The following is a 20,191-nucleotide window of genomic DNA, read 5'->3' on the forward strand; positions in this document are numbered from 1 at the left end:
GGATCTGACGGCTGCGGGGAGCCGGGACGGAGCTGCGTACGTGGAGGAATGCAGCAGCCAGCTCCGACCTCGTCCACGTTCCTGCAGGTCCTTAACGTGGCCACGGAAGAACAATCACTAATTAAATAATAGAACTTTGGTGGATCTGGGTTGCGTTATATGGAAGAACTTCTGGTCCATGGGGCACTTCATGTGTCCACTTCTGATCCCATATACAACCACTAACCTCAGGTCCAAGATGGGGACAGTCTCTATAAACCATTGTCCACCAGAAAGGGTAGTCATCTAGAACAGAGCCCAAAGGACGTCTAGTGAATAGACCCATCAAGGTCATCATATCGGCATTGGAAAGGACATTCGAGGTGACCATAAGAAAAAAGTACATAAAGCAACAGAACTTGGATTTTTGGTGGGAACCGAACGCACCCAAGAACTTTAACAGACGGAGCCGCCAAAGTAAATAAGGGATAGGCATCAAAATAAAGGCAGTAAAGGGGCAGGTGTCCAACGAACAGTCAAACTGGTTTTGCGGAACGGCTGCCGGTGCAGGTGAAACGAATAAGGGGGGGGGGGATTTGGCCGGAGGAGAGAAGTCCATTGTGACCAGCGATTCCTATCTTCTACCAGATCTTCAACAGGTGCCATAGTTACGTGTCTGTTTCTAAGAGGTTCTCCTTCGTTCTGATGGGAACCCACAAACACGTCACCCCCTAACCAGCCGTTGGTCTCGGCCTAGATTCATGCTTGTTTAAATCCCCTCACTGGGTTACCCTCTACCACCTCTGCTGGGAGGCTGCTCCACGTATCTAGCACCCTCTCAGTAAAGTCAAACTTCTTTACGTTCCACCTAAACCTCTGACCCTCAAGCTTCTACCTGGCCTTCGCCTTTGGTGCAAAAGGCAGAAGCTTCAGAACAATGTATATAGAACGTGAAGTGAAATCTGCAATTGGTTAAAAGAAAGAGAGTCTGGAAAACATACCCGAGGACGGGGGTTTTAGGAAAGATTTATTTCCACGTAGACTGAAGAAGTTATTTCAATTATTTCTCGCTCCATATGGTGTTTAAGTCCATAAAACGTATATTTTTTTTTTTACGAGACCCTTTGATGTTTAGTGGGTGAGATCGCTCACAAACGACAGGGGAAGGTCATTTCTACTTAACGCAGGGAAAGTCTGACGTTCCTAATAGCGCTTTCCGAAAGCGGGGTGCAGAGGTCAGAGGTCAATCGGTTTAACGTCTGGCAGGACGTATGGAACGGCCGCCATCCAAAAATCTTTGTCAATTACAGCAAAAATCACCTGATTTACGATTATTTTTATTTAATGTTCTCTTTCAGAATGATCTACTTCAGCTCTGATATCCGTCGGAGGAATGGGCGGAGCCTTTCATGCAAATTTCCCTCCGTTTCCCATGATCCTGAGTGGGGACTGCATCGGAATCATCCCGTTAGCCCAAGCAGGAAGTTGCACCCCACTTCCTGTTCTCGGCCCGCCTTGGTTTAGCAGACGGCGCATGAGCCTCTAGCGCTAGGGATTGTTTTCTGCCTCAGAGGCTCCTCTCTCACGCCATTGGTTCCCAGCAACATTATATCTAGAGGGTCATTTATGGTCACACGTCTCTCCGGGTCCAAGTGATGGTCACACGTCAACATTACTGCTGAACTGGTCATACAAAATGGCCCGGGAGGGGAATTTATATATCTGGGGGTGTGGTTAGAGGCGTGGCTGGAGGCGTGACTTTGCGCTCTATTGCTATTTCCTGCTGTTTCTTTACACATTATCGGGGCTTTTAGGGCTGTAGAACCCTGCGATCCCCTCATACCCAGCAAACATTCTGACCTCCTAGAAAAGAGGGCATCAGGGGAGGAGAGAGGGGCATCAGGAGAGGAAAAGAGGAAGATTAGGGGAGGAGAGAGGGGGCATCAGGGGAGGAAAAGAGGGACATTAGGGGAGTTAAGAAGGGCATAAAGGAGGGGAGAGAGGCGTAGGGGTTTGGGAAAGGGACAGGCTTCTCTCCAACATATACCCCTCTCTCTCCTCTCTTTCTCGCTCTCTCCTCTTTCTCCCCGCTCCCTCTGTCTCCACTCTCTCTCTTTCTTGCTCTCTCCTCTCTCTGTCTCTCTTCCTGTTAGATCTGATTTAGAGGGAAATAATATAAGATGAAGGGAAATAAGGTCTCTCTCTCGGGGGAATATCAGCACAAGCTGTTTAGAGAAATTACGATTCTCTGTTTTCACTCCCAAACAGTTATTTTCTCGCCCGGGGAAAGGAGGGGGGGGGCGCTTCTTAAAAGCTTTTTTAGATCTCGAAGGGGCTCTGGTGGGGGGGGGACCTGAGTGGGGAGGAAAAACAAGGCAGTACCGGTGGAAAATTAATTTAATTGTTCATATTTTTTTTTACGGTACGATCAGAGTGAAAGAGAAAGACAGCCCCGCTTAAAGCGGGGGGGGGGGTAGCGTTTTTTTATTATAATTTTTTTTCGGCGTTCCTCGTTCCTGTTTGTTGGATAAAAGCGAACGCGAAAGGGCAGAGCGCGTATAAGTCTGCCTGATGCCTCCTATAACTCTATTATATTACCATCTGGCTCTTTTATATGTAGTATTCGGGAGTGAGTATAAAAAATGATCGAAGGCTGAAATTATTTCCTTGATAACACTTGTTTTAAACACCGAGGCACTAAATAGCCGAAAAAAGTCTCAAAAGCGAAACGCGTAGCGTGTATAAAAAGCCACGAGCGCAGGCGACATAAATTCCTGAGATTAAAGCCATAACTCTGGCGGAGAGGTGGAGAGACGCATGCTCCGATAAATCTGTTTATAATAGTATTTGGGTTCCGCCAACAGCTTTTCATTGTTCTCCAGTGAGTAACATATAAAACAACGCGTTTCCAGTGTTATTGCAAATCCTGGCGGGGCGCGCCGGGGCTTCTATCTACACACTGGCTGTCAGAGCGCGCCTCTGCCGGCCCGACGGAAACCACGACACCGGGCCTAAAGTTAAACCCCCCCCACCCTCTCACGGGGAAGACTGGGCTTAAATTAACCCTTCTCAGGAAAGACTGATCTTAAATTAATCCTTCTTGGGAAAGACTGGGCTTAAATTAACCCCCCCCCCGGGAAGACTGATCTTAAATTAACCCTTCTTGGGAAAGACCAGGCTTAAATTAACCCCATCTCTGGGAAGACTGGTCTTAAATTAACCCCCCCCCCTCTCATCGGGAAGGCCGGGGGTTAATTTAACCCCCTCTCATTGAAGACTGGTCTTAAATTAACCCTTCTCAGGAAAGATTGGATTTAATTAAACCCCTCTTTTGGGGAAGACCGGTCTTAGATTTACCCTTCTAAGGAAAGACTGGGCTTAAATGAACCTCCTCTCGAGGAAGACCAGGGTAAAATTAACCCCCTCTTTTGGAAAGACTGGTCTTAAATAACCCCCTCTCATTAACCCTTCTCAAGAAAGACTGAGCCTAATTTAATCCTCTCTCATTGAAGACTGGATTTAAATTAACCCCCTCTTTCGGAAAGACTGGGTTTAAATAAAACCTCTTTCGAGGAGGACTGGGCTTAAATTAACCCTTCTCGGAGGAGACTCCTCTCAGGTTGGAATGAGGGTAATATAGGTCTTGGCATACTAAAAAAATTGTAAACTTTGGGTGAAAAATCTGGAATTTAAGATAAAATAATATAATATTTTGGGGGATTTTCTTTGGGTCTCAAATGAAAAAAAACCAAAAGAAAAAACAATAATTTAACTTTTAAAACAGAAATAAAAATGCCAAAAAAGTTTCCGAAAACAAAAAGTCCCCAGAAAGCCGTCTCATTGGGGTAACATTGTTACCGCTCTGTTTTTCCTCCCCGGCAGATTGTTTTTTTTCTGGGACCGCCCCCCCCCCTCTCTCCGACATGACATAAAACAGATAGGGTGTCTCCGGGGAAGGAGGAGAAGAGATCTCAGGGCTGGAAGCAGTTCAATCAAACTTGGCTTCACCATAACGCATCGCTTCCTCGTCTCTCATCACAAATGAAAAGAGATGGACGAAAATATGATAAACGAGCTTTCCCAGCGCTGATACAAACCCGGCGCGGGCGGCCAGCGGACAAACGTAAAACAGACCCTCCAAACAAAATGCAAGAAAAAGAACATGCGCGAGGAGCGGAGGCGCACTCTGGACGAGGCTCGGGTCTCTCTTACAGCAAAAAACTCAAAAAAAGGCCTCTTTCCTCCCCGAATTTCGCGTACGCTTCTGACGGCTGGTCCATCTTTTGTTCTGGCGGGGATTAGATGTATAAATTATGAACGGTTGGAAGAGTAGACTTCAGCGCCTCGGGCCGGCTCATCAATCACAGAACACACGTCAGAGGGGAATTGATGAAGACCCCATAGGCGGCTACCCCCCCCCTCCAACACCATTCCCGTCCTATCGTCATAACCGGCGCACCGGACGCTGATGCCTCCGCAGCGTGCATGCGCATCTAGGAGCCTGTGTCTGGTTTACCAAGGGTTAATCCTAAAAAAAAATATGTTTTCAGAAATATTTCTGTTTTGCTCCAAAATATAATGTTTTCTCAGCCGTTTGTATGAGGTTCTCGCTCTGTTATCTGACCCCCGATCTACTAAACACCCCGACTCCTTATCATACTGCCTGTGGAAAATAATAGAATGACTCAGTCTTAATCACCAGTTGGACTCTCCGACTAATGAAAGTCTATGGAGGAAGGGACTTCATTAGCATCGCCATAAAACATCAGCTCAGTGTGGTGATTGGGAAAGTCACCCAAAATATCACATGACTGACAGCGACGGCGACTCCAGGTCTGCAGATAAAGGGAGTTTATTGGAGCAAAATGAGATAAAGCCAGGACTCTCTCGCGGTGGCTGCGGGGCGTGATTGACGTACTTTATGTTTTTTTATTCTCATTCTCTCCTTGTGGCATCTTCGGCGATTCCTTCACTCGAAAGCCCCCCCCCCTGTCCGTCGAGCGTCTATCACTTTAAGAAGTTTGCGCTCATTTCGGTGTCTCGCGCCGAGGCTGACGCCAAGCGGGTCCCGGTTGGGAAATTCCTCCACGCTGAGCCGCACCGTGTCACCCGCCGACGTCTTCTCTCCCTCCGAGCTCCTCCTGAAACAGACCATATGCCTCTGCTTGGGAAGAAGCCGCGCGCCTTGGCACCGCAGCTCTCCGTCCCCCGCTCTCCCCGCGAACGCCAGGAATGTCAGCGCCGCGGAGAGCTGTCAGCGCGCCCATTAGCTTGATGTCTTCATTCGACCGGCCATCTGTGCCCGTCGAGGGACAAGCGAGACGAGCCGGTGTCACATCGAGCTACTGCCTTTTTCCCTTGCAAGAGAATGTCACCTGCTGTGGACTCGAGCGGAGAGGACACTGACGAAGTGACCTATCCGGCACCGGCAGATGCCAGCTGCCGGCGTTACCGAGTCCAAGGCCGCCCCGGGGACTAATTAACAAGAAATAAGGAAAGAAGTTCAAGCTCGTCGTCGGCAAGTGGCTTCTCACCTCTGTCGGGTGGAATGAGTGAGACATCACCGTTGGGGAAAGATTTCTATCAGATAATTTTGTTCTCCGACATCTGCACGACCCCGCCAGCTGTGCGCCGTTTAGGCGTCTAGCAGGCCACTGCGCATGGTCGGGAAACGTCTAATAGCGAATTCAACATTCTGGCTCCGCGCATGAGCGGCGAGGGAAAAACCTTGAGGCGGCTGGAAGCTCGTAATAAGGCGTGAGGAGGTTCCTTGGCCAGGGGGACGCTAAATTATAAATACTTATCACCGTGCGTGGCGCCATCGTGCTCCGCAACGCTGTACAAAGGGAGCAAGAGTGTTACTAGAGATGGCGGGTTTCTGATCCGGCTGCGGACCTGCTGGCCAAAACGCACCCACAACGCACTCTAACACCGGTTCCAAAGGCGAAAACCACGACTACAATGGCTGGTCCAGCATATGGAGAGATGTTGGGAACTACCAACCGACCCACATCCCAAACAGCCTTATTTACAATCTTTTCATAAAGGGCTGAGGGACAGAAGATCTCCTGAGGGTTTGGTTTCTGAGATGAGGTCCTCACCTGGCCTGGGCTGACACTAAACGTATGACGTATAGAGCCGCTATAGGAACATATTGAGTAGTGGGACCCGTTCACGAGACCTATGGCAGAGCTGACCTTCCCAATGACAATCCTCCGGTCGGGGGTTAGTTGTGTTTTATTTAACCCTGGAAGCACCCTGAATCACCTCCATTGGTAACCCATTCCTCAAGGTGGCCGGTGGTATGGGTGAGCGAGGCAAAAGTTATTTAAAGAATGTAATAGTTGGCCGACGGCAGAGACCATAAACACGGAAGGTAACGTTGCGCAAGTTTTGAAAGGTCTGGAGTGCAGGTAGGAAGCCAGGAGAGCAACTCTGGAGCTACAGATCCCAAAAGTTGGTGCTCTACAGAAGTTACAGCCCCCAAAGGTCAATAGAGTTAAATCATCGCACGATGAAACAAGACGCAGTAACGTGCCGACCGGCAGATCAGACCCGCGGCACGGTGCAGGAGCCTCACCCAGGGACTCACGCCCCCTCCCCTTTAACCCTTTCCGAAATAGCAGCCGGCAGCCCCCCAAAAATAAATAAATAATAAATTGACAGGATGTGGGAAAGATCTTTCATTACATATAGTATAAATAGTATGATTTATCGGAGCTGCCAATCCGAGTGATTGATTATTGCCTGCCAGACAGAAGAGTGACATATTAGAAAAGTTTTGTTAACAATGTCTATTGCTCGTCAGTCTGCCACCGAAGCTGGTGATTAATGTGTTGTCAGCCAGTAATCCCACACCCCAAGCTAATGAGGGAGGCATTTATCATCCTCTTCGAGTGGCACATGTCAGCGCGGAAGGAACTCAAGTACTGGAAACAATATCGCTTTTTTTTTTCCCCCCCTCCCTTATCCCGACTGACGGCTATGACAAGTCTGGAAAAGCCACAAAGCAGCTTTGTGTGAGTACTAAGTTAACAAAGAGAAGGAGGAAGACAAAAAAAGAGAGGAAGAGAGAGAGAAAGGAGAAAAGACACTTTCAATTGCTTTCTTCTAAGCGATGGCGTTTGGCAGACTCTAATTTAGCCGTAAGAAGTCTAGTTCATGACTCCCGCGAGTGCCTTCAAGGTTTTAACCCTTCTGGTAGAGAGGCTGCCCGGGTACGGACGTAACAAGAAAACCTTAGCTCTGTGAATGGCCACTCTGTGGTTCTTTGGCCGGTTACGCAACTCGGTGTCTTAATGATGATGTCATTAAGAGGATGTATCAATGCTTCCAAGTTCTTCTTCAAGAGTCGAAGCTCCCATGAGCCGGCCCGAGGCTCTTGAGAAACGTCTAAAAGCCCATGAGGCATCTGAAAATGTTCCCCGTGGGAAATAAGCTTCCCTTCCCACCGCACGGGTTGGCAAGGACACAACGTGGACCTGAACATCCCACCAGGATTGTAGAACGCGCTCGTAACGGTGGTCCAAAAACTCACCATTCCATCCAAAGAAACGGAAACTTTAACATAGTGATTAAAGCTGAAAAAAGACACAAGGCCATCAAGTTCAACCTCGCTAGTAGATCCAGAAGAAGGCACAAAAACCCACAAATGGAGCAATTTATTAAAAGTTGGACACACAAAACTAATTCCCTATTGACCACCTCGGAGAACTTTTATCCACGTTCTCTGAGAAGTGGTTTTTAATATCTGGTCCCATTTGCGACGCACTTGGTCCTCGTCCCTTTTCCGGCAGAAGTATCTCTGCCGGAGGCCACATCCAATCCGGTCGGCCATCTGTAGCCCAGTTCTTACTTCACCGGCCTTCTTAATGGAAAGCTAGAAGTTTTACTGCATGTAAGACTTTGGGGTTAGTGTTTTTGTTTGACTGGTGGGGAAAAAAGTTATGGACTTTGCAGAAAAAAGTAAGGGGGGGTAAGAATACACCTCGTATTTAATATGTAATGATTTTTTATTAAATGTTGTGTCACAAACAGAGCCTTTCAAATCACTTTCAACTTTGTTGACTGGAGTCACAGATTCAAAAATCAGTGATGCGTCTTCCTCCGTGATTTAGGTCTCTCCGTAAATCTTTTTCGAAGTAGGTTTTTACCGAGTTTTCTGGTGAGAGAGAGTGAACAGAAAAGTTTAGACAGTCCTTCGGAAACAAATATGAATGAGGGTTTTCCGTGCCTTTCAACAAGTTATAACTTGTGTGAGACGTCTTGGAGAGTGGATAAAGAGGACCTCCTCGAGCGTAGGCTTCTAGCATAATGAACCTCTTCATCAAGCTGAAACGCGTTTGAGATGTCTTGGAGATCCTACCTCGTGCAGAGGGTAAACTAGACCACTAGGAGATGCCACATTCACAAGAGTCCACCAGATGGACAACGTTGAAAGGTGAAACCATAATAAATCTCATAAACAAGATTAATTGACTATGTCTAGTATTCTAGAAGATGTCCCATTCACAAGAGTCCACCAGATAGACATCATAAGGTGAAACCACAATAAACCATCAAGATGAGACGTGAATGAGATGTCTTCTACAGCGTAGACTTCTAGCAGAGGCCATGTTTGCAGGAGTCCACCAGGTGGACAACATCATGAGATGAAACTTCAATAAACCTCTTTGTTTAAGCTTCAGGTACCACTTAGTTTGCAAGCCCACCTGATTCGAGTGCTACATTGGGAAGTTTAGACATGGAGATGATGGGGTCCCACCAACCAGCTAGAAAGTCATTCATGCAAAAGTTTTTTTAATAGGGAGGTTTTATAGGTACTTTGTATACGTTAGGAGTCCATTAATCACCGGTATACCTATGGCCATGCCTGCAAACGGCACGTTCACTCGTGTTTAAGTGTTAATGTCTGATGGAGGGCAGCTGTAAAGTTGGCTTTATCAACAAGCAATTTAGGTACCTGCCTAGGGGCAACAAAAGAGCTCAATTGTTCCACCAGGGGCTAGAAGTTAAAACGTAAACACATTCCTGGTTAACCGCTCCAGTGATGCTGAACGGCAGTGATCCACAACACTTGTGGCTCTACATTCCACCGATCTGGTACTAAGAGGACAATATGTGTAAAGCAACAGGCAAGCGAAGTGGGAGAAAGAGAGGTGATAGATAAGCGGAACAGCCTCCCAGTAAAAATGGTTGAGGTACAATGAGGGAAATTGAACACGTATGGGATAGAGAGCCCAGCTGTGGAGAGGTAACGAGTCAAATGGTTTTTAGGTGGGTTACCAACTGGATCCAAACTTGGATTTCCTTACCCATCACTATTAAGGCCTTTCCATAATGGCAACATGCAATAAAGAATAGCCAAATCAGCTCTGATACCAGCCAGCCCATTCTAAACGGACCCAGGCTTCTTCTGGCCTGCACTGGTTGAGGTGTCACCTTGGCGTTGGACACGTCTTGGTAGAACCTAGGAGCTCGTCTGGCTACATTGGGAACGTAGAATCGGTTTACAAAGGTCGATATCAAACCCGTAGGAGCCTGGCTCCCCGAAACGGCCCTGGGTGCGTCCGCCGACGACTGCTTATTCAAAACCAAGGTGAATGCATCAACCTGAGAGACGTGAGACGGTCTATTAGCCGTCTACATAGAGACGAAGTCACGACCTGCCGTCCTCCGGCTCACATTCTTTGTAAGCACCTGATGTCCTCAGGAGAAGTTTCAAAACCAACCAGCTGACTATCACGGGACTAAGACCGGTATTAAGACAAATCTACGACATTCTGGAATGGAAACGCTTAAAGTTGGGTCTTAAATGGATTCCTCCTCCTTAACGATGCCTTTGACCGGATGTATCCCTCGAGCTTCGGCCGACCGTGTCGAGAATGAGAACGTTCTTTTATTAGAACGTTCTATCAGAGCATTCTCATGTTAGAATATTAGAAGGAAATATATGATTACGGGTCCAACTTGGGACAAAAGCTTAGCGCCTATGGATCTTATTTATTTATACATTCTTTGTAGGTGATCGATATGCATTAATGGTATTTATATCCCCTAAAGGGTATTGCTTGCCCTGTGTGGACCAGGTGAAATTATTTGGAATATTAGGGCGCCGTAGAGCTATTAAAAATATATATCTTAAAATATGGCACAGAAAATTTTTTTTCCAAAAAAAAATAAATATATATATTTTTTATTAATTAAATTAAAAAAAAAATAATAAAAAAAAATAATAAAAAAAAAAAGAGAAAATAACGTTTTTCAATAACAGATGGTGAAAGAGTTAACGCGCCCTGCCTTCTCCCATCACGGAGCGAACAATGCACGTGTCTACGCAGCAACCCCCCCCCCCCGTCTAATTGCCATTAGTGACAATTACAGGGATCCGTGCAGAAATTAACATGAGAGCGAGCGCTAATTGTGGAGTATTTTCGGCGGTATTGATAGCTCCCTGCCCGCCGCCGGAGGATTGTACCGACACAAACCAACGCCAAAACAAAACATTTTATTAGGAACCGCATCGCTCCTTCTGCCGGCAGCTGGACCCGGACCAGTCGCTGGAAGTCAACGCCGGGACTTAATAACACATAAAATATGGCTGCGGCAGACAATGAAGCCAAAATCCACCCAGTGGTTTTAAAAAAATGTTTTTTAATTTTTATTAGATTTTTTTAACACAAATATTTTAAATAGTTAATATTTCCAAATATTGTTTATTGCCATATTTTTATATTTATCCAACTTCCTCAGTCCTTTGCTGTTAGCGAGATTTCAATCATCAGAGATCCGTAATAAAATAAAAAAGGATTCGTACCGACGCGTTGCGCTTCCTTGTAAAACGCGTTGTGGGCCTATTGATTTCCAGAAACTTCTGCGGGGATCAAGAGATTTCCAGGCTTCTGGAAGCACCGCTGCGTCTAATGCATTCGTTTTTTAGTGATGTTTCAGCTATTACATCATACAAGGTTGGGCCCCCAGGATGGAGCCACGTGGGCTTGGCCCATTCAGCATTTTCTGTGCCCCCCCCCGTAGATACTTACTGTGATTTCCTTCGGCTTCACAACTCTCATGAAGGCTCCTCTGGAGATGGCTTCTTGGCGCTCCTTCCGTGTCACCTTCCTGGCATCCAGGAACTTCAAGTTAGGAAGCTTGTTCAGCACGAAATACCTGCAAAGACACCAGGTCGACGGCGCCGGTTACTGCTTTAGAATCACCGGCAGATTTCATAAAAGAATAAAAAGAATCAGACATGAAAACACAGAATTAGCAGAAAAAGTTGAATATGCATTGGAACAAAGTTTAGCCTAACTTCCTGACTACTTCAGGGGAAATAATAGAATGGCTCAGTCTTAATCACCCACCCGGACTCTCTGACTAATGAAAGTCTATGGAGGGACGGACTTCATTAGCATCACCATAAAGCATCAGCTCAGTGAGACTTGGGTAAAAACCCTGAGAATCTGCCCGTTCACCCCTAGACGGGGGTATGAGCACTAACTACCCCAATGACGCTGGGCAGCACTGGTCTACGGGATTGCCCCGGGTAACGTCACTAGGTCTGCCTTCCGGTTGCCGCTTTGTTCTGCTCTCCTTTCCTCTGGTTTCTTGCTTTGCAGCCAAATCCTTCACTGCTCCGGGAGGGGGGACTGTTTGAAAGGTTTAAAGCGAAGCAGATTACGCTGAGGGGTCCGACGTCTCTCAGCCGCTCCGCAATCCATCATCTCTGTGAATATGACCCCGAGCGCCACTCGAAGAGAACCCCCGCGCGACACCGACTAAACTCCAACACGAAGCAGCGCGCTGGGAAGAGACTCTTTCAGGTTAAGTGCCCTCGTGGCACGGAGCGGTGTAAGCGTCTGCGCGGTCGCCGGGGGGCCGCAGCTGCTTCTATCACCCCCGTAACGGCACCTGAAGTCCGCGTCTCTCGGCTAAGCGCACGCCGGAGACCGGCAGCCAGACGTATCCGTGTAGCTGCAGCTCATTCTTCACTTAAAGTGCCTTCCGCTTCCCCGTTACTCTGTAGTGCCGCTTTGGAGCCTGGGAGTATTTGTTGAGTCGGAAGAAGCCTCATTGGGCCATTGATGGATTCCGCTATTGAGGACTAAGGGCCTTCAATGCCTTTTTTTATGGTCACCCTGCTCCACAAGACCGAAGTTCTACAGTATCTTCTCTCTTTGTATAATGGCGCCAAGCCACAGGCATTACAAATCCAGATCGCTAGCCCAGGACCGATCATAACAACCAGGAGAAACCCCACGTGGGCCACATCCGGCCCCCAGGATAGTCCTGTCTGGAGGTGGATGAAGCTCTCCAGATCATGGCGTTCATCTGCACATTATTATGGGTCATTATTCGCGAACTAGATATAATCCATCATAACCCTCCGCCTCCCGGGGAAAATGTTCCGTTCCGCCGGCCTTCAGAGACACCGCGGTTAAAAAATATGTCTTTGAAGCGGTGAGATCTTCCTATTGTGATAAAAAAACATGTTTTTGGGGGGTTTCAAGGGCTGGTCGTCTCCCTGTTACTGTTATTCTAATTGCTAGCTCGTTGGAGTAACCCCGGCTAAATACTATGGTTACTGAGAGGGTGGTGGGTAAGCGGAGCAGCCTCCCAGCAGAATTGGTAGAGGGTAATACAGTGAGGGATATTGAACATGCATATGGCTACAGTTATCTGTTTCTGCCCGCCTATTGTAGTAGGTACCATGTTCCACCAACCTGTAGCGCTGGTAGTCGTCCTCGTCCTTCTCCATACTGACCAGCTCGTTGGGACAGGCCTGGTTACCCAGTAAACTCAGATATTCCAACGCTGGAGCCGCGGAGGACAATTTGTCCAGTAGAGGGTCCAGCTCTGTCATGTAACCGCGCAGGCCACGTTAAGGACGCTAACAAGGACAGAAAGAAAACAAGACTTTCATAGAAATCATAAATTTTTACCCCAAAAGAGACACCGCATTCCCACAAAACACCGCAACAATTCGGGATCAAACTGATTGGCACTCCGGTGTCCATTCCTGCTAGCCAATTTCGGCCAACAGGGGTCGGGAATAATGGTATGTGTGCTCTTTAAATCGAACAAGGTGTATAGGATTTGTAAGGTAAGGGAGTTTTACTTTACGGAGAGGTGGTGGATAAGTGGAACAGCCTCCCAGCAGAGGTGGTAGAGGGTAATACAGTGAGGGGAGTAAACATGCATGGGATAGGGATACGGCTCCTGAATCTAAGACGAGACCAACGACTGATTAAGGTGAAACCGGCAGACTAGACGGGGTTAAGGGGATTTGTGACAAAGACTTATCCGTTAGTGCTTACTCATTTTCTGCCACTAGAGGGCAGCTGCACAGGAAGCACAATAAGCTTGCCCGTCATAGCGATTTACCTGCTTCATGTCTAACAGCACCCCCTTGTTACCCTCCTAAACTGGGTCCCCGCTACTGCTCCAAGTCCCTACAGCCACGTCTGCAGATTTTAGCTGCCGCCTTACTGCATTCATCACTTGACGTGGCTGCTTCTCATGGAAAACAAATCTGATTTCCAACCCCGTGACACCCTCCCTCGAAAAGTTCTCAAGTCATCGAGTCAAAGGATATCTGGTTCTTGTTGAGCGTCAAGGTGTGAAGGTGCGGCAGCGGTGGGAAGGAGATCTGATTCCCCAACTGGTTGTTATCTAATATCAGCTCTTCTAAGGAGTCGAAGCCTTCAAGTCCATCCACACACCTGTAACGACAGAGGAGAAGAGACCGTTATGGTGTTCCAAAGGAAACTGTCATGGGTCATGAGTCAAATAAAGGAGATGTTTCTCCACAACCTCTACATGTGGTTCCTGGACTCAACGGACATCCAGGCCCAATGCAATATTAAGGCTGACGTCCACCTATTAAAACACTTTACCGCTATAACGCGCAGCAGGCCTCTCATTGCATGATGGACATTCATGGCTGTCTAAATGGAGAAATCCTATTTGCTACCGTCGCCAGTTAGGGTCAAGAAGTAAAACAACTACTTCTGCCCCCCCCCCCCCCGGGCTGCAGAGATGGTCTTCGAGATGTATTTATCAATGTCAGCCAACCTCAGGCACCTACTCTTTCGTGGACCCAACCTCCATTCCCAAGATAAATAAGGCTGTCACCGTTCACCTTCAGTCCCTGGGCACAAATTGGAGATGTCATCCATCATTCATGCCTCGGTAAATATCAAACACCTATCTTTGCCCGTTCCCCTACAAAAAAACACCAGAAGATCGGAGGAAATGTGGTTTTTAGGTGTCAAACTTAACCCATGCGTAGGTGGTTGGGTAAGGGACATCGGCTATTTAGTTTAGTCGCTGGTTCTATTTGTTCTTTCACTTCTGGGCTCCTTAAGAGGTCCTCTGGGGGCGAGTAGTACATCATGGCCAGACAATAGCCTATGTCGGTGCTCCGTGAGGGCAACCCATAAATCATGGTGACAGCTGTGAGGCTAGTGACACCAAGTTAGGGAATTACTGTAAATAACATTGAGCTGTGTGGACACCTTGATGGATGGGTTGCAAAGCATTATGGGTGGTTGAGCAGCCAACGCAAACGCCCTACTATCGGAACAGGTTACGACGGTACAAACCGTAACAAGTAGAACTCAACGCATCACAATCCTATGCAGCCTGCGATGACATAACACATACAATAAGTCAACGGCCCCGACAATCTTGGGTCTTCCGCGGGTCAACAGCCGACCATGTTGAATTCCACATCCATGCCAAAGCCATGTAGACTGGGACCGGTCTTCAAGACCACACGGCTTCTGATACCCTGCCTTGGTGTTATCCTTAATACATAGACATCATCTGTTATCTATGACCCTCCTCCCTTCTACCCACCCTACTGGGAAATCACTACCGAAGCCACCAAAGTCGCCATGGAAATGACAAACCATCAGAACGCGTTGCCGTCTCCTTGATTCAAGTAGGAGCGAACTTTTCGTTTCCACTGTAATTAACCCTATCCTCGTTAAGATAATTATGATCAAGCTCCCTGTCATAGCTAATTTCGTACAATCGCCGTTGGCTTGCGCTTTGGCCTCATTAGCAGGCGGGGGTGGGTGGGTGAAGCGTATTGAGGCGACAAGTGTGTTCCGATGTGAAGGACTGATGTCGCTTTAAATCGTAACAAAATAGACAACGGGGGCAGAAAAAAAATTACCAGTGTGAGGTCCATCGCGCAGGTTCATCAGGGATCGGAAAATGTTCTTTTAACCCAAAATTAGTCTTGACGGCAAATTACGTGATTGGGCCAAGGATCGGATCGGCGATACGTCCAATGGGTAATGGCGCTTCCATTGTTTACCTTGCACAATGGGGTTCTAGAAGTTGCGCAATTCATCAGGAACATTCCGCCGGCTTGCCACCAGAACCCCATTGCAGATACTCGTTGACCCGTTGCTTCTTCAGGTCTAAGGCATGGGGCTGTCTCTTGGTAGAACGTGGATAACACCTGAGCTGCTTTAGGGACCAATGAAGCTATCTTGGTCATTTATCTTACTGGATCATGACTACCACCAAGGGGTTAAAATGTCTCTCCCTGTTATTGAGAAAGGGAACTTGCAGGAATGAGACGCCTGTCGGATCGCTCACAGATAGCTGTCCTGACTTTTTCGCAAGCACAGCGTTTTCAAGCTACGCTCAATTTCAGCAAGTCGTCGGGGGGGGCGGCGAACCCCCCCCACCCCGGCAGTCTTCTCCTCCACGGAAGATAATTAGTTTTTTTTGCAGAACATGGGGGCCCTTTTTCCGCCCCGTCCCCAGGTTCACCATGTGAGTGAAGGGCAGAGACAGCGCGGTAGGCAGAGCGAGACTAGGTGTGAGGTGTGACTTATAGACTGCCAGGCGAGATTCACAGCTGGGAGGTTAATATCCTCACATGTCATTAGGTCTGCTTGCTCGGCTGATGGCTCATTGAATCAGGCAGCAAATTATTCCCCCTCCACTGTAGAGGACACCACACTTCAAAGAGAAGGTGCCTGGGTCAACACAGCCTTCCGCTTTGATTAATGACTTGGGATCACCAGAGGTTCTTGGTCGTGAAGTTCTTGGCTGTACCAACATCTTGGCATAAGAAACTTCTCCCCCTGATCTGTGTCCCCTCCGTAACCCTGGGCTCGTGGGAACGTCTTCACTTTACTCAAGTGTTTCCCTAAATCGCCATTTTTTTCCCCAGTTCCGACACAGAAAGCGCCTTCAAGGAGCCACCAAATCCATGTCTACCTACCCCAACAGCCATTGGGTCCTCAAAATGGACAGAACCCTCGATCAAAGTTGAAGAACGTTGTGATACTTTACAATCGGGAAGACGAACTTATATCTTTTTTTTCGTTATTTTTCAATTTTCATTATATTTTCAAGGGCAAGCTGGGTAATATGCAAAATTGTAACAAGGTATCTAAAATTGGGTTCTTAACCAGTGCTTTGGCCTACGTGACTTGGACTCACCAAGCCCTCAACCTTACCTTCCTAAAACATCACATTCCAATATAGAGGAGGGGAGTGGCCTAAACAGCATAATATAATATATGGAATATTTGGGGGGGATTTTCAAGGACAATTTTTTACCCCAACAGCGGGGGGGTACTTACATGTCACAAGCTGACTGCCGTAAAGTAAAAATATCTACCTATGCTCCTTCAAAAGTCCAAAATCCCTGGAATTTCAATTGAGCTAAAAAAAATAAATATTTTTATACTTTTTTTAAAATTTTTTAACAAAGCCTCAAAAAAAAATAAGAAATAAAAAAATGTAAAAAATTCTTCCAAATGAGAAATTGCGAAGCCCGCGTATCGCTTTCTCTCGGGCCCCGTTATTAGTCCATCCTTATTTTCATAGCCAACAGATTAAAATGCTTGCGAGGCAATCTTTGATCTCCACGTTCGCTGACACAAATCCTTTCTACGCCCCCGACGTGTTCTGCCGAGGTAATTAGCACTAATTAAAAGGTTTCCAGCAGCCTTTGGTTGTCTCCCCCCCACGGTCTCTCTCCGAGGAAGGCACTTCATGCCTTTGAAATGCAAGAATCATTCACTCTCTGTTTAACGCAAGCATCAAGTGGACTTTTGTGGTTCCTTTATACCCGAGGAGGAAACACAGCCGGCCCCCCATTCAGCGCCGCGTACCGTGTCCTTGGGCAGCCATGCTAACTGGCGCAGGGCAAAAGGCTGGGCTTGAAGGACCTTCAAGCCGCCGAGATCACAGCGAGGTTGGGTCTTAGGGAGCAGCTATTACGGAACGGTCTTGCATCTAAAGTGTTACGGAACGGTCTCACATCTACAATGTAGTTGTTACTCTCTCCCGGGTCCATGGGGGGGCCGTTCCCACCGCACCAGAAGGATCCAGGACGCGTAGGTCCGCCGTACGCAGGCCGGCTCCTAAACGCGTAGATCTTTCGGGACGTTGTGGTCTCTTTTAGATTAAATAAATTGGTTATTTAGTTAATTTTAATATTTTATGATTTTTTTTTAAAGCTCCGTTCATCTAAAACGTGGACTTTATCGAGGTGCGTTCTGCCCGAGGAGAAGTCCTACTGAGGACCTCTAATACGCAGGGCTGTAGAACCCTGCGATCCCCTCATACCCAGCAAACATTCTGACCTCCTAGAAAAGAGGGCCATCAGGGGAGGAAAGAGGGGCACCAGAGGAGGAAAGGGGGCATCAGGGGAGGAAAGGGGGGCACCAGAGGAGGAAAAGGGACATCAGGGGAGGAAAGGGGGGCATCAGGGATTTGGGAGAGGGACTGGCCACACAGAACAGAGATACTTGGCAGGTAGGAAGTACAACTAGGAGCAGGGCATCCTTGTGGAGAAGGGTTCGGGGTAACTATACCGTAACTCAATTACAACTGGCGTAACCTTCCGGCGGCCTCTCCATTCCCGTCAATTTACTAAATATTGAGCAAAATTGGACTGGACAGGGAAACGTAGAATTCTCCGCAACAAAGTGTTTGTTTAAAGACGCAATTTAACCGTTTACTAACAAAACGAGACGGGGGGGCAAAGGAGCCTCTGACGGGAAGGAATAACGGCGAGAACAAAACATAGCATACAGCAGCTTCAGAAACGTAAACAAATAGGACAATTCATTTTATTTAAATATATCCTTCCATTTTTTTGTTGGTTTTTTTTTTTTAATTTAGTTCACATTAAAATGCCCCCCCCCAAAATATAATTTTCCCTAATCGAGCTAATTTTTTTTTTTTTTTTTTTTTACAGAATTAACAAAAAATATATATATATATTCCTCAACATCTTCGACTTCAAAAATAAAATAAATAAAATGCCATTACAAAGTTTAAAAAATAAATAAATGACTATTTCAAATCGCCACATTCCTCCCCAAAAATCAGCACCCCCCCACCTCATGCACACACACACGCTCTTTTCTCTTTGATGGATAAATTATTGAATCAAAAGGAAGAATATGCCATTAACCCCCCCCCCCAGGTTACAGAGTGTCAGAAACTGGTTTTTTTTTTTTTTTTTTTTTTATTATTATTTTTTCCTCCCAGTTCATCCTCCGAAACACCCGGTGAATCTCGCTAATGCGTGTTTATCAAGTATAATGAGACAGTAGAAATAATATACAATCGTGTTCGCCGCGCGCCGATACCGAGGCTATTCACGGGAAATAATGACGACAATAAAATAAAAAAAATCAAATATAAAAAAAGCTTTCTTTAAAATGGCATTCGAGTGAAATGTAGACAGAAACGGGATTTTTTTATATGTGGTTTTTTTTTTTGCTAGGTGGTTGATGTATGTTTGAAAAGTGCATTAAGACGAAATCGGGAACGTTTAGGTCAATTATACTGTCAGCGGGTCTGAGATCCACACGCCGAGCGCTGAATGGGAAGCATAATAAGGCAGCTCGGAGGCAGCCGGGCCCGGAATCTTCCGTCACGGCGATGGATATATAAATATATGTATATAGGAATGGATATATATATATATATATATGTGTATATAGGAATGGATATATATATATATATATATATATATATATATGTATATAGGAATGGATATATATATATATATATATATATATATATATGTATATAGGAATGGATATATATATATATATATATAAATGTATATAGGAATGTATATATAAATGTATATAGGAATGTATATATAAATGTATATAGGAATGTATATATAATTGTATATATACCCCGTGACGCCCCCCATAATTGGCTGAATGGATAAAGGAGGGCCGGTGTTAGACGCGGATCGAGGTCGAGCTCTCTTTGGCTTTCTTTTTCCTCCAACAAACCCCTCTTTCCACCCCTGCACTCCCCTGTTGCCCCCCTTTTCATCGCCTGTTGTCATTCTTTCCTCCCTTGTTGCCCCTCTTTTTTTCTTCTATTGCCCCTTTTCCTCCCCTGATGTCCCTCTCCCCTCCCCTGATGCCCCTCTTTTCTAGGAGGTCAGAATGTTTGCTGGGTATGAGGGGATCGCATGGTTCTACGGCCCTAAAAGCCCCGATAATGTGTATAGAAACAGCAGGAAGGGGCTTTATCAACTAAACGGGGTAAGTATTACTGCAGCCCCCAGCCGCATGCCTGACCGTGTCCCCAAAACAAAAGTGCCCCTCTTTTGCCATTCCCTGCTGTTTCTATATACATTATCGGGGCTCATACCCCGCAAACTTTTAATTCAGTGAGATGTAAGGAAGTTTTACTTTACTGAGAGGGTGGTAGATACGAGGAACAGCCTCCCAGCAGAGGTGGTAAGGGGTAATACAGTGAGGGTATTAAACATGCATGGGATAGACATACGGCTCCTGAATCTAAGACGAGACCAACGGCTGATTAAGGTTCGAGTCTCTACAGCAGGAGAAACGGCCGAATTAGTGCAAAGTTTACAAAGTGGTCTTATTACCATAGCAACCTATGGGATGTTCGATGTTGCTATGGCGATAAGACTACTTTTCATACATAACCACAAGTGCCTCTTTGGTATAAATAAAAGATAATAATATTAATAATAATAATAATAATAATTGATAATAATATTCATATTATGCCATTTCTATAGGCTAAGGCCACCAAAGAATAAAAATATTAAATATTATTATATTATATAATTATAATAAACATCCCCCAAAAAAGGACCGAAAAATCATAATAATTAAAAAATATATATAAAAAAAAAGATATAAAAAATGTAAAAAAAAAAAAACATATAAAA

The 20,191-nt window shown here is 46.2% G+C and overlaps 1 protein-coding gene across 1 annotated transcript in view; it reads right to left on the reverse strand.

Moving 5' to 3' along the window:
• Positions 1 to 20,191, reverse strand: part of LOC149278206 (leucine-rich melanocyte differentiation-associated protein-like) — a 184,142-nt gene that overhangs the window by 46,735 nt on the left and 117,216 nt on the right. The window contains exons 2-5 of the mRNA XM_089502247.1: positions 13,574 to 13,700; positions 12,702 to 12,841; positions 11,022 to 11,148; positions 4,428 to 4,451 (exon numbers count right to left, since the gene is read on the reverse strand). Of these exons, the coding sequence (XP_089358373.1) occupies positions 4,428 to 4,451; positions 11,022 to 11,148; positions 12,702 to 12,841; positions 13,574 to 13,700 (418 nt within the window). The remainder of the gene's footprint in view (positions 1 to 4,427; positions 4,452 to 11,021; positions 11,149 to 12,701; positions 12,842 to 13,573; positions 13,701 to 20,191) is intronic.

Source organism: Sceloporus occidentalis, unplaced genomic scaffold (genome assembly GCF_023333645.1).
Source record: "Sceloporus occidentalis isolate IW3139 unplaced genomic scaffold, rSceOcc1.0.p SCAF_198, whole genome shotgun sequence".
NCBI classification, from domain to species: Eukaryota; Metazoa; Chordata; class Lepidosauria; order Squamata; family Phrynosomatidae; genus Sceloporus; species Sceloporus occidentalis.